This window comes from Chiloscyllium plagiosum, unplaced genomic scaffold, assembly GCF_037043375.1.
Source record: "Chiloscyllium plagiosum isolate Xiang-an unplaced genomic scaffold, Cpla_swu_hap1 HiC_scaffold_30, whole genome shotgun sequence".
Taxonomy (NCBI): Eukaryota; Metazoa; Chordata; class Chondrichthyes; order Orectolobiformes; family Hemiscylliidae; genus Chiloscyllium; species Chiloscyllium plagiosum.
Window position 1 is genome coordinate 37,934,740 of NW_028270168.1, and position 12,077 is coordinate 37,946,816.

The 12,077-nt window shown below is 41.0% G+C and overlaps 1 protein-coding gene across 1 annotated transcript in view; it reads right to left on the reverse strand.

Annotated features, from left to right (window-relative positions):
* Positions 1-3,117: 3,117 nt before the first annotated feature.
* Positions 3,118-12,077, reverse strand: part of csmd1a (CUB and Sushi multiple domains 1a) — a 734,676-nt gene continuing 725,716 nt past the window's right edge. Inside the window, exon 5 of the mRNA XM_087976899.1 lies at positions 3,118-3,397. Coding sequence (XP_087833025.1) covers positions 3,123-3,397 — 275 coding nt within the window. The 3' untranslated portion in view covers positions 3,118-3,122. The remainder of the gene's footprint in view (positions 3,398-12,077) is intronic.

Genomic DNA, 12,077 nt, shown 5'->3' on the forward strand with positions numbered 1-12,077 from the left:
GTTCTGGAAAGCAAATGTAACTTGAGAGATTTTTAAGCATTACACTGAACTAGAAGGTTTTATGGAAAATGTGAGCTGTATACAGGTAGCAAATTCAATAATAGCTATGATATGCCCCGACGTTGAATTTTACCCCTCTTGTGGTGGATCCATGCTGATTCACACATGGGCACTGCTTCAAACACCTAAGACATTGCTACCCTTTCTCACTTCCTCATGTAATGATTAACTCGTTGGTACTAGGCTAAGAGTGTTAAAGTTCCAGGCTTATCACTTCCCTCCTGTTGGTATGCAACATAGATAACACTTCCTGTGATAGATGAGAATGAACAAGTCAGTCTAAGCATGGCTTGGTAAACTTGTAAACAGCAGAGATCAATCATAATATATTTTTCCCTAAACTGTGCTCATTTCCTTTACCTCCTGAATAAGGCTTTGTAAACTTTTGTAGTCGAGATCAGATATGGATTTGTGATTGCAATAATGGCAGAAATATTAACATTTTATATGTCAAATCTGTATGTTTAACTTAACTGCTTCTTTCAATTTCCAGTCTTGAAAATTTGGTAGCCTCTTCCTTAATCAGTCACACAACTGAATTTAGACTTTTCCCAACTTTGAAGAGCCTCTTCAAGGTTCTAACCAAGCACTTTTGATCTGGAACTTGCAGCCAAAACTCTTACACGTAAGTAGCCAACTTTCTTTTCAGAGAAAACGGTTTCCCACATCCACCTTCCACCAGGACACATTGATCCTCCTACTTCTTGGATGCTGCCTGACCGGCTGTGCTTTTTCAGCACCACACTCTTCAACTGTGATCTCCAGCATCTGCAGTCCTCACTTTCTCTAATTCCATTCATGTAAAATTTATTTAAAAATATAATCACTATACCTTACTCTCATGCTCACTGTGTGAAAATTATTAAATATGTTACTTCTGCTGTTTGATTACATCATTGTTGTTAGATGTGTGGAGATTCCCTTGATTTAGCACTAAATTCAATACAAGTAGCAACAATGAAATCAATGCCACAGAGATTTCGAGTTTCTTCTGAGCATTTGAGGTTAGTAGTAAACATCACTTTACTGCGAAGTGACACAATTCTGAATAAAAATCTGTAAAACTCTGGTAGAGTTTTGTTCCCTATAATAAAACATACAGCAGTAATAGACTCAATAACTCATCCCACTGTAAATAAGCTTGTGACCAAGACCATGAAACCTGGTGACACAGCGGTGTACTTTAAAATTTCACACATCAATAGCTTTTAATTTGTTCATGACTTCCACCTGTAAATGGCATTGTTCAAACACTACAGCAAAACACAAATGCTGTGGTACTCATTCTAGACTTTATTTTACCAAAATGCAAGCCACAGCTTTTCAGAATTAGATCTGCAATCATTTCCGGTTATGGTTGAATGTTAAAAGATTCACACGTTGGGTGGAATGTACCCTTTTTTTGACATGTAGGGGCAAGCCCCTTTTAGTTGGTGACTATTCCAATACCAAGACAACCCATCCAATCATTAAGAGCTGACAGGCTGTGTGAACAAAGTTCCTGGTGAATCACAGGCCTGTACATGGCTCCCTGGGTCACCAGTAGTTACTGGTCAATCAGAAGCTAGGCTCTTTCAGAGCCACGGTACCTCTTAGGGTATACAGCAGTGGGAAGGTAGGTTCTTTTTTGACTTTTTGTGTGGGATGGTCTTGTGGGTGAGCAGTGTCAGGGACAGACACTTCACAAAGATTATTTGCTGAGGGAGAGAGTGGAGATTGGGGTAGAAAGATGGTACAACAAATAACCATTATGAAAGGTAATGTCACTCAGGAAAACATAAACTTTCAGGTAGGACTAAACTCATCTGCAATCTTTAGAGTGCGTTTTCAACATGAACTCAGTGCACAATAGACAACCCACATTTGCATCAGATCACTTTATGAAGAATATGTCCTTATATTTGGCATTTTGATGAATTGTTTGTCCCCGCTGAGCTCCAAAGGCTAACCCTCTCTCTTCCAGCAGCGACTTCTCTTGACAACAAACTGGGGCAATTAGAGGTGTCCCCACCACCCCCTCCCCAGAATGTCGCCCTGTGTGTCACAGCCAGGGAAGGAATCACCTTTGTTAACTTGCTAGGGAGGTGATAAGTTCAGTTGACTGTCGGTGGTTCATTAATGGCATTTAAGGGCATTAAACGACGAGAGGGCAACAGATCACCTTTGAACTTTTTTGATCACAACTTTATCAGTTAGGTGGTGAGAAGTGAGTGAGTAAGTGAATTTGTCCCCAGGGCCAACCTGCCCAATTGCTTCCCTGCTTCTCACCACCTCCATGGAGAGGCAATATCACATGCAAAAATCCACATTTCAGTGAAGTTAAATCTTGGTCAAGCTGTCAGGAACATTTTACAAGAAGATTGTCTCCATCTAAATATTTCAACCTGACAAATGTTCCTTTTCACTAATGTACTCCATCTAAAAGTCATGTTTCTGCACTGCTACAAAATTCATGGCGTGAATAATACATTTACCTTTCCCCAGGAAGGCAACAGGTGGATACACATATACAAAAAAGCCAATACAATATATCACTACTTAGAGTTATAGCAATGGCCATCTGTTTATATAGAGGAAGCAACCTTCAGAGGCGAATCCTTTTAAAACAAATTGATCACATTATACATAGTAATCTGTGTAGATACCAACTCCAAATGAATTAAAGCACACAACCCACCAGTTTAACAACTAGTTTGCGTAATGAATGCACATTTTTTTTCCCATTCAGTCTTTATGCTGTCTATTAGATATGGTAGAAAGGTGTGAATTATGCAGGTAAACAAAGCCTCAGTATGCATGATAGTCTGTGAAGGTTGCAATTAAGAATACAAGCACAGGTTTCAGAAGAAATTACAGGAATATAAATCTGTTCATTTTCATGTTAGAACAGACACTTTCCAAGAATTTATTACTGAGGGAAAGAGGGGATTTTGGGGTAGAAATACTGAAGAACAACTGAAATACTGAATAACTGTCACAAAAGGAAGTATCACCCAGAAAAAGAAACCTTTCAGTGGTTGTAAAATCGTATTCAGTTTTCCAAGTATTTTTTCCACATACAATCAATGCACAACAGACAGCCCATGGCAGCACCACGTCACATTATGAGAAGTATATTCATATACTTGCCATATTGATGAATCTTCTGTCCCGCTGACCTCTAAGAAGTCATAACCATCTTCTAACTGAAAATCCATGAAGACCAGTGCAATGGTATCACCAGGTTCAGCTAGAATAGTCCAAGTGCAGTCCGCATTATTCTCATAAACTGATGGAAAATTGGGGCTCGAGATATCTCCACTCTGTCCACGCAATGTCCCTCCACAGCCATCATCCGCTGCAAAGCAATGATATGTTTTAGAAAAGGACTAGAAAGGAACAAAAAAAAAAGTCTTCAAAATGAATATATTTTCACCAGTTTGCTGTGGTGTTTAATACAGAACAACCTCGGATATCCGAACAGCGATTATCCGAACAAGATCTCAAGGTCCCAGTGCTTGGGTAAACTGTGTTACTGAACATTCGATTATCTGAACAAAATACTCCCCGCCTGTGTCGTTCAGATAATCGAAGTTGCCCTGTACTGTGAACTTGTGGTGTGTAGCGTAAACTTTCTTAGTGAAGTAGCAAATTTTTAAAAGTTTCAATTCCTATAATTCAGCAATTGAAAAATAATTAATCTGCCTTAATTCCATCCATCTAGGTCCATTTTATAAAGTAACTGATAGAAAGGATTCAAGTATGTCCTTAATGACACTAAACCCTTGTTTAGATTAGATTAGATTACAGTGTGGAAACAGGCCCTTCGGGCCAACAAGTCCACACCGACCCGCCGAAGCGAAACCCACCCATACCCCTACATTTACCCCTTACCTAACACTACAGGCAATTTAGCATGGCCAATTCACCTGACCTGCATATCTTTGGACTGTGGGAGGAAACCGGAGCACCCGGAGGAAACCCACGCAGACACGGGGAGAACGTGCAAACTCCACACAGTCAGTCGCCTGAGTCGGGATTTGAACCCGGGTCTCTGGCGCTGCGAGGCAGCAGTGCTAACCACTGTGCCACCGTGCCGCCCATTTGTTGTGTCACAACAAATTCTGGTGATTTACATTTATTCCATCAAAACAGATCAAATATGTTTAGAGACGCCTGAATTGAGTCTGGCTCATTGATTAGTACATTATTAACAAGCAGATCAATAGGTTATTCTGTTGAATTGCTGCTCAACACCACAGGTTAACAGTTAAAGGTGTGCAAATATCAGGTTTGGACTTCAAAATAGATGATGTACCAAAATTGAGTCATGGATTACACAATTGTTGCAAAAGAAAAAGCTATTTCAGCAGCTTCAGTTTATTTGCATGGGTTGGTATCTCATTAACTTTGAAAATAGCATTGTGTAACATGAAAGATGCTTGGGAAAAATACTCCATTCAATTAATTCTATCTGTATTCCAAGAAGTCATGAAAACTGCGTCACAAATAAGCAGCTTTTAGACTATTGGGAAAAAATGTGTTAAATTTCACTCTTAGGTGAAAAAATACTATTAAATTATAAACAATTAGGCAGTTTTTTTTTCCTTTTTTTGTTTTACAAGAGTCCTCCAAATGTGGTATCTGTGTGGGAGCTTTTTGTTTAATTGGTCAGAAGCAACATTTTTTACTACATTTCATCACTGCCTTTGTGTTTTCAGATTACAGTTCAAATGTTCAGTTCGGTTCAGCTGTAAATTTCTTCAGCGTAACATTGCCAAAGCCAAAGCTGGTTCCTTCTAGTCTGACAACAAAGACACTCCTGAAACTCAACGTCTCTCTTTAACCACTGTCTCAGGCTAAGCGAGTCTGTCTGCAACACTGTTGTGCTATTTTGCACAGATTTCAGTTTCCGATTCCATCTCTTCACAATCAAAAGTACTTTGTGCCTGAGGTCACCCTTGTTTCCCTGAATGAACCCTGAGATTCCGACAGACTCTCAATGAAAAAAACAGCAATTGCAAACAATGTTATGAACTGTTCACATTTTCCACATAGCTAGTCTGCCCTGCTTATACCTCCATAACTTCTCTCTCAATGCTTGCTCAGCCTTTCTAGATCAAAATTCTTTTCTGTGCTTTGATCAGCTCTGGCTCTAACCATCTCATGTACCAACCCAAACTGGATACTGCAATCCATACACTTAGGTGGGCGGCACGGTGGCACAGTGGTTAGCACTGCTGCCTCACAGCGCCAGAGACCCGGGTTCAATTCCCGCCTCAGGCTGTGTGGAGTTTGCACGTTCTCCCCGTGTCTGCGTGGGTTTCCTCCTGGTGCTCCGGTTTCCTCCCACAGTCCAAAGATATGCAGGTCAGGTGAATTGGCCATGCTAAATTGCCTGTAGTGTTAGGTTAGGGGTATGGGTGGGTTGCGCTTCGGCGGGTCGGTGTGGACTTGTTGGGCCGAAGGGCCTGTTTCCAGACTGTAAGCAATCTAATCTAACCTAATCTAGGTTGTTCAAGATGTTCCTGCTCCTATCCTCCACCTCAACTATCACTCCAATGACTTCCATTGCACTAATTCCTCATGGTTCAATTTCTCATCTGCGTACTTTGACTGAATATTAACCAGAAATTAATGAAGTGTTAATTTCAATGCGATTCATAAAGAGTTTCTCTCTCTGAACCCGAGTGAAATGTTTCATGCTATTTTCCAAAACACATTTCATTGGCTACACCCCATGTCTCCCTGGCAACCCACTATTCCTAGCTTCTCTTTTGCCAAAGGGAGAAGTGCTCGGCACTAGCAGGCGTTATGGCACTGGCATCATTTTAATCATTTCCTTCTCATGCATGACATGGGAGGCAACAAAAAGGGCACAGAGGTGGAATGACTGATGCTTCATTGCAAGTACATACACATATAGCAAATATATTGCTATTTAGGGACCAAGGTACACAGGTTATCCATCCTTAATGTCATCCCATCTTTGAACTCTGGCTGCTTCTTCTCCAATGCTCAGTGTAGCTGACCAACTTCTCAGTTGTGTTGTGTTTTGCAGCAATACATACTGGAAAGCCTTACAATAATTGTAAATCATCTCTTTTATTCAGCAACAGCGAAAGTGAAAAAAAAACAGAACAAACAAAAGTTGCATTTGGTTCCGAGAACAGATGGGGACTTCATGCCTTTCAAGTGACACTGATTTACAGTCAATGAGTGATTGACAGCATCCAGCTCACCTCTACTAGAACCGACTGTCAGTTAATTCCTGTCCTGCTTATTATGTCTAATGCTGCAGCATTCTATCATGCAGAAGGTAATATTCATCCTGCTCTGTATCCTCATCTTTCTAATCAAATCTCCTGTCACCCTCCTGGCTCTTCAGAATCCATCAATCTCCTTTTTACCTGTTCCAATTGTGCAGAGCAAAGCATGCTAGGATTATGTGGCACACTCTGTCTGGAATGTCCTGCAAGGCATCCCCAAACCAATCTAAAAAGCAGAGCATCATCTTCAGCAAGCCTATCGTCTGCTCCTCTCATGGCCTCTGTGAAAGAGTGGACTGTAATGTATCTTTGCTCAGCCTCATGTCAGGGGATGCGTATGGAGCACTCCCCAACATCTTGGCCACTGATGTCCAAGATGGAGGCCCAGAGGTGTAAACGGTGAGTTGGAGTTGCCCGATTATCATTCTGACTTTCACACTGGAAATTGTTGACATCTAGTTTCTATCTGGTGCAAGAAACAAAAGGGAAACTGCACATCAATAAGGGGACATGAGTCAATAATACTATGCAAATACATGAAAATACATGTAAATAGATTTTTGGTGCTGACTTGTGAGATTATTGCTTCACCATTCAAACCCTGGTTGGAAAATCAGACTTTTTCTCTCACTGTCAAGAACTTCATCTCTGCCAATTTCGCTCTATTTTCCTAATGACTCTTCAAAGCCCAGATCATTGGGGATTCCAATGTTAGTATCTCTTTATAGCCTCAAGTCACCTTATCGCTTAACATCCCTGGTCCTATAATCCTCTCTCCGCAACACTCCATTCACCCAGCTCTTGGTCAACAAACCTCAACTACTTCCCACCCCATGCTCCAACATTTCTGTTGCACCTTCAGTGAATGAGACTGGAATTTCAATCTGACTCCCCTTCACCAACACAGGACCCCTTTCTTTTTATTCTTTGAAACCCTCTTCTTTAAATAAATTTGAGATTATTTGTCCCCAGCTCTCCTTAGGTTCATATCTTGTGTGAAACATTTGGGATGTGAAAAAGCACCAATGATTGTTAGTCTTTTAATTAACTGTCATCGTTTTCCACTTAACAGATTTCTCTGTTTCACTATACGTGACAATATTTATTTTTGTAATGTCCAATGTATTTCTATGGTTGGCTACGTAAACGTCAGAGCCCAATGGTCCTATCCTACCTATCCTACTCCTTTCTTATTTTTGTACTTAGGAAACTAACCTTTTCTTGATGAATTCCAGACTACCATTAACATCATGGAACAGATAATAAAGACACATTTCACACTTTTCTGGCATTTTCCCCTCTATGTGTGTGTAAATATATATAATATACAATACATATACATGAAATTAAATGCTTTTAATACCAACCTTGACCTTAAAATTACCTGATGATCCTTACAAAAGTGGTACTTACACCAGTGCTTCCCAAACACTTTCCTAATGTGAATCATTTTGAGATTTAAAAATTGTTGCAGCTCTTCACTGAGAGAGTGGGATGGAGGCTGGAAATGAATGAGAGGCAGGACCCTTTGGAGGGTGAGCACAGCAGTTAGAATTTGATCATTGCTGCCTCAGAGCACATAGAATCCCTACAGTGTGAAACCAGGCCATTAGGCCCATCAAATTCAAATGGACCCCACAAAAAGCATCCTATCCAGATACATTCCTGACCTATCCCTGTAACCCTGCATTTCCCGTGGCTAATCTACCTAGCTTGCATATCACTGGACACCATGGGTAATTTAGAATGGCCAATCCACCTAACCTGCACATTTTTGGACTGTGGGAGGAAACCACAACACCGGGAATAAACCCACTCAGACACGGGGAGAATGTACAAACTCCATGCAGACAGTCACCTGAGAATCTAACCACTGAGCCACCATGCCATCTTTGACACCATGACACATGACACCAATGTTTCAACTTGTGACCCCATTTGATAACCTAATCTTTACTTTGGGAAACCCTGATTTAAGTGGCCAATGCAATATTAAAATTGGAAATGTGTGCAGTGATGCAATTCTCATGTAATTCTTACATGGAAGGTTTACAAGCAAGGCAATGGTAGTGTCCGACAGACAGTGAGCTTGACAGGAGGAAACTTACACAACACAGTCATTGTTCAAGGGGAAAATCAAATTAATAGTATACAGCTATGTTGGACTTCAAGGTCAAAGCTTCGGCAAGCATTTAAAGGGGGATTCATTTCAGCCAAGCGATGTGATGAAAGCAACAAGTAGAAAAGCATTTATCTGAGAACATTATACAAACTGAGCTTTTATAAGATATTTGACTTTTGCATCCAGCAGAAGTGTAATTAATCCCAATTTATTTGTGAATTTTTATAAACCCTTATTGATACATATCACCACTACAGTTGTGAACTTTAGTTAGTGACAAAGCAGTATGCTGTAAATCTTCTTGCACTCAGACCTTCATTTTTCCTGATTTAATTCTCGTCTCAAGTGCAGTGTATCATTTTTCAGATATTGGCAGCAGTGCAGTACATTTACTAAGTAGCCTACCTCCACATATTTTTGCCTGAATAGTCAGTGTCAGAAGGCTTTCAATCATGCAGAAATCCCAGTCGAGTCCAATTCCAGCCTCATTTAAAGGCCACAAACGTACATTAAACAACCTGACATTACACGGTGAAGGAGCACAGACCAGGGTTGTGATGAGAGGGCTGGAGATGAGTCTGGATTTTTAGGTGTCTCACTTGCCAGCCTTAGAGTCAGCAAGAGACCTATTATGTCTCCTTCCTTCAGCTGCTCAAAGTCCAGGACCAAGGACAGAACCAAAATAAAACTGGGTCATGGCAGGAATTGTTCTGCAGGGCTGAGGATCTCAGGGAGAGCATGATTTGTGCTGGCTGCAATGATGGCTCTTAGCTTTGAACAAGAAATGACCCCACCCCAGGAAACCATACTTGTTGTACAGACCACATTTAACCAGGGTTAGGCCAGTGGCTGTAGGATGAGGTCCTTGTGATCATCACTGGCTCTGTAACCACCTCTGTTGCTGGTGATGCAGGAAGTCTGACTAAGGCTTTTGCTATTCCAGATTTTAAACTTTGCTGGAGGGAACAAGGCACGAGGGGGCTCGCATGCCGGTCTCCTGCTTGAATAAATACCCAGTTCCAAACATGTCATGAGAAAAGCATGAAACACACACACACACACACACTCTCTCTCTCTCTCTCTCTCACCGAGAAACTGATTTCAGCAACCATCATTTATATCAACGGTCAAGTCTCTAAACTCAGCACAGGTGAAAGCTAAAATCTGAGACCTCCTGACCAGTACAGGATGTCCATGTACAGTATTATTCAAAGTGTGCTTACCCACTGAATTATAATGCACCCTCGTTTTCAATCGCAAACAGCACTAGCACTGGATCATGCTGAAGTGGCCAACTTTCGTGCAGCATTTTATGTGGAAATTCAATGAAAGATTTGTAGAGCTTCAGGACGACATTTACAATATATTTTCAGCTTTATTCTGAACAGTAGAAAATGTTGATTTCAATCTCATTGTTCAAAATGTTGGGATCAAGGATAGAACTAGTTTCTGGAAGATTGTAAATTAAGCATTGGGGGTATGGTTGTGTATCATGCACGCTCAATGAAGCCTTGTCACAGGCTAATTAGAAACGTGGCTTCTCAATTCAGCATTCCAACCAAATAACTACCTCCAGCTCACTTGGTGACCTCAAAAGGCCTTCTAAATACAAAATCATCACTATTCTAATCCCATTTTCAAGCACTTGCCCCAAAGGGTTGTATGTCTTGTGAAAGCACATTGAAAAGATTCTTAAATGTTATGAAGATTTCTATCTCTACTCCTCTTAAAAGGTGAGTCCCAGATTCCAACCATGCTCTGGGTGTTCTTTCTTACATTTCCTCTGAACCTCTTATCCCCAACGTTCGACCTCAGCCCCCTGGCAATTGATCTTTCCAACAAGAGGAAAAGTTTCTTCCTATCTGTGCTATCTAAGTCCCTCAATTTTGTGTATCTCAATCATGTCCCTTCTCTATCTCCTCTGCGCTAAGGAAAGCAACTCCAATCTATCCAATCTCTCTTCCTAATTGAAACTTTCCAGCCCAGGCAACATCCTGATAAATCATCTGTGCACCCTCTCCAGTGCACTCACATCACTCATATCATGTGAATTCCAGAACTTCACACAATATTCTAGCTGTTGGCTAACCAATATTTGAGACTCTTCCAGAATAGCCTCCCTGCTCTTAAACTGTATGTTTTGACTAATAAAGGGAAGTATGACATATACTGTCTTAACCACTTTGTCTATCCCTCCTTAAGGAACTGGTGTACATACATACCAAGGTCCCTCTGATCCTCAGTGCTTCACAGGGTCCTACCATATATGTATTCCCTTGCTCTGCTTGACCTGCCCGAGTGCATCACCTCTCATTTATCTGGATTGAACTCCAGTTGTCACTAATCAGCCCATCTGATCAGTCCATCAATATCCTCGTTATCTCAGACAATTTGTATCATCTGCAAACTTATTGATTAGCCCGCCTATATTAAAGTCAAAATCATTAAAAAAAAACATACACTGATCCCTTTGACATCCCACTGGGCGCAAACTTGAAGCCAGAAAAACATGCCTGAATTCACCCTCTGCTTCCTGCCTCTGAGGAGAAAGTGAGGTCTGCAGATGCTGGAGATCAGAGATGGAAATGTGTTGCTAGAAAAGCGCAGCAGGTCAGGCAGCACTAAGGAACAGGAGAATCGACGTTTCGGGCATAAGCCCTTCCTGAAAAAGGGCTAATGCCTGAAACGTCGATTCTCCTAAACCTTGATGCTGCCTGACCTGCTGCGCTTTTCCAGCAACACATTTCCATTCCTGCCTCTGAGCCAATTGTGGATCCATTTGCCAATTTTCTTGCATCCTATGGGCTCTAACCCTTGCTTTCAGCCTCCTATTTGAGACATAATCAAAAGCCTTACTGAAGTCCAAGCTAACTACATCAAAAACATTGCCATCATAGAATGTTATAGTACAGAAGGAGGCTATTTGACTCATTGTGTCTGTACCAGCTCCCATAAGAGCTACCCAGCTAGCCCCATTCTCCAGCCCTATTTCCTTAGTCCTCTAAATTCGACACTTTGAAATATATTTGCAGTTTTATTTGAAACCTTCTACGGAATCCACCTCCAACTCTCTCCCAGGCAGCACATGCCAAATCCTAACAACTTTCCAAGTGAAAACATTTCACCTCGTCTCATTCTTAGCTCTTCTGCTGACAATCTTGAAATTATGACCCTTCATTTCTTACATAACAACTAGTGGAAACAAAATATCCTTCTTTACCCTTTCAAAATTGTTCATAATTTTAAACAGCTTAATAAGGTCACCTCTTAATCTTTTCTGATCCAAAGGAGAATAAGCCCAATTCCTCTAATCTCTATTTATATCGAAAATCCCTCATTCCTGGTATTATTCTCGTAAATGTCCCTCCCCTCTCTCTCTCTTCAGGGCTTTAACATCCTTCCTTTTTAAGGCACCCGGAACTCAACACAACATTCCTGATGTGGTCTGACCAATTATTGTAGGTTCACTTCCTTGTTTTTATACAATATATCTCTGTTGGTAAACACAACAATTCTATAAGCTTTCTTAACAACTGTTTCAACCTGCCTTGCCACCTTCAGAGAATCATGCATGTGAAGCCCAAGGTCGTTCTGTTCCAATATTCCCTTGAAAGTTGTCTCAATGAGCCTGTTTTATCTCACCATGT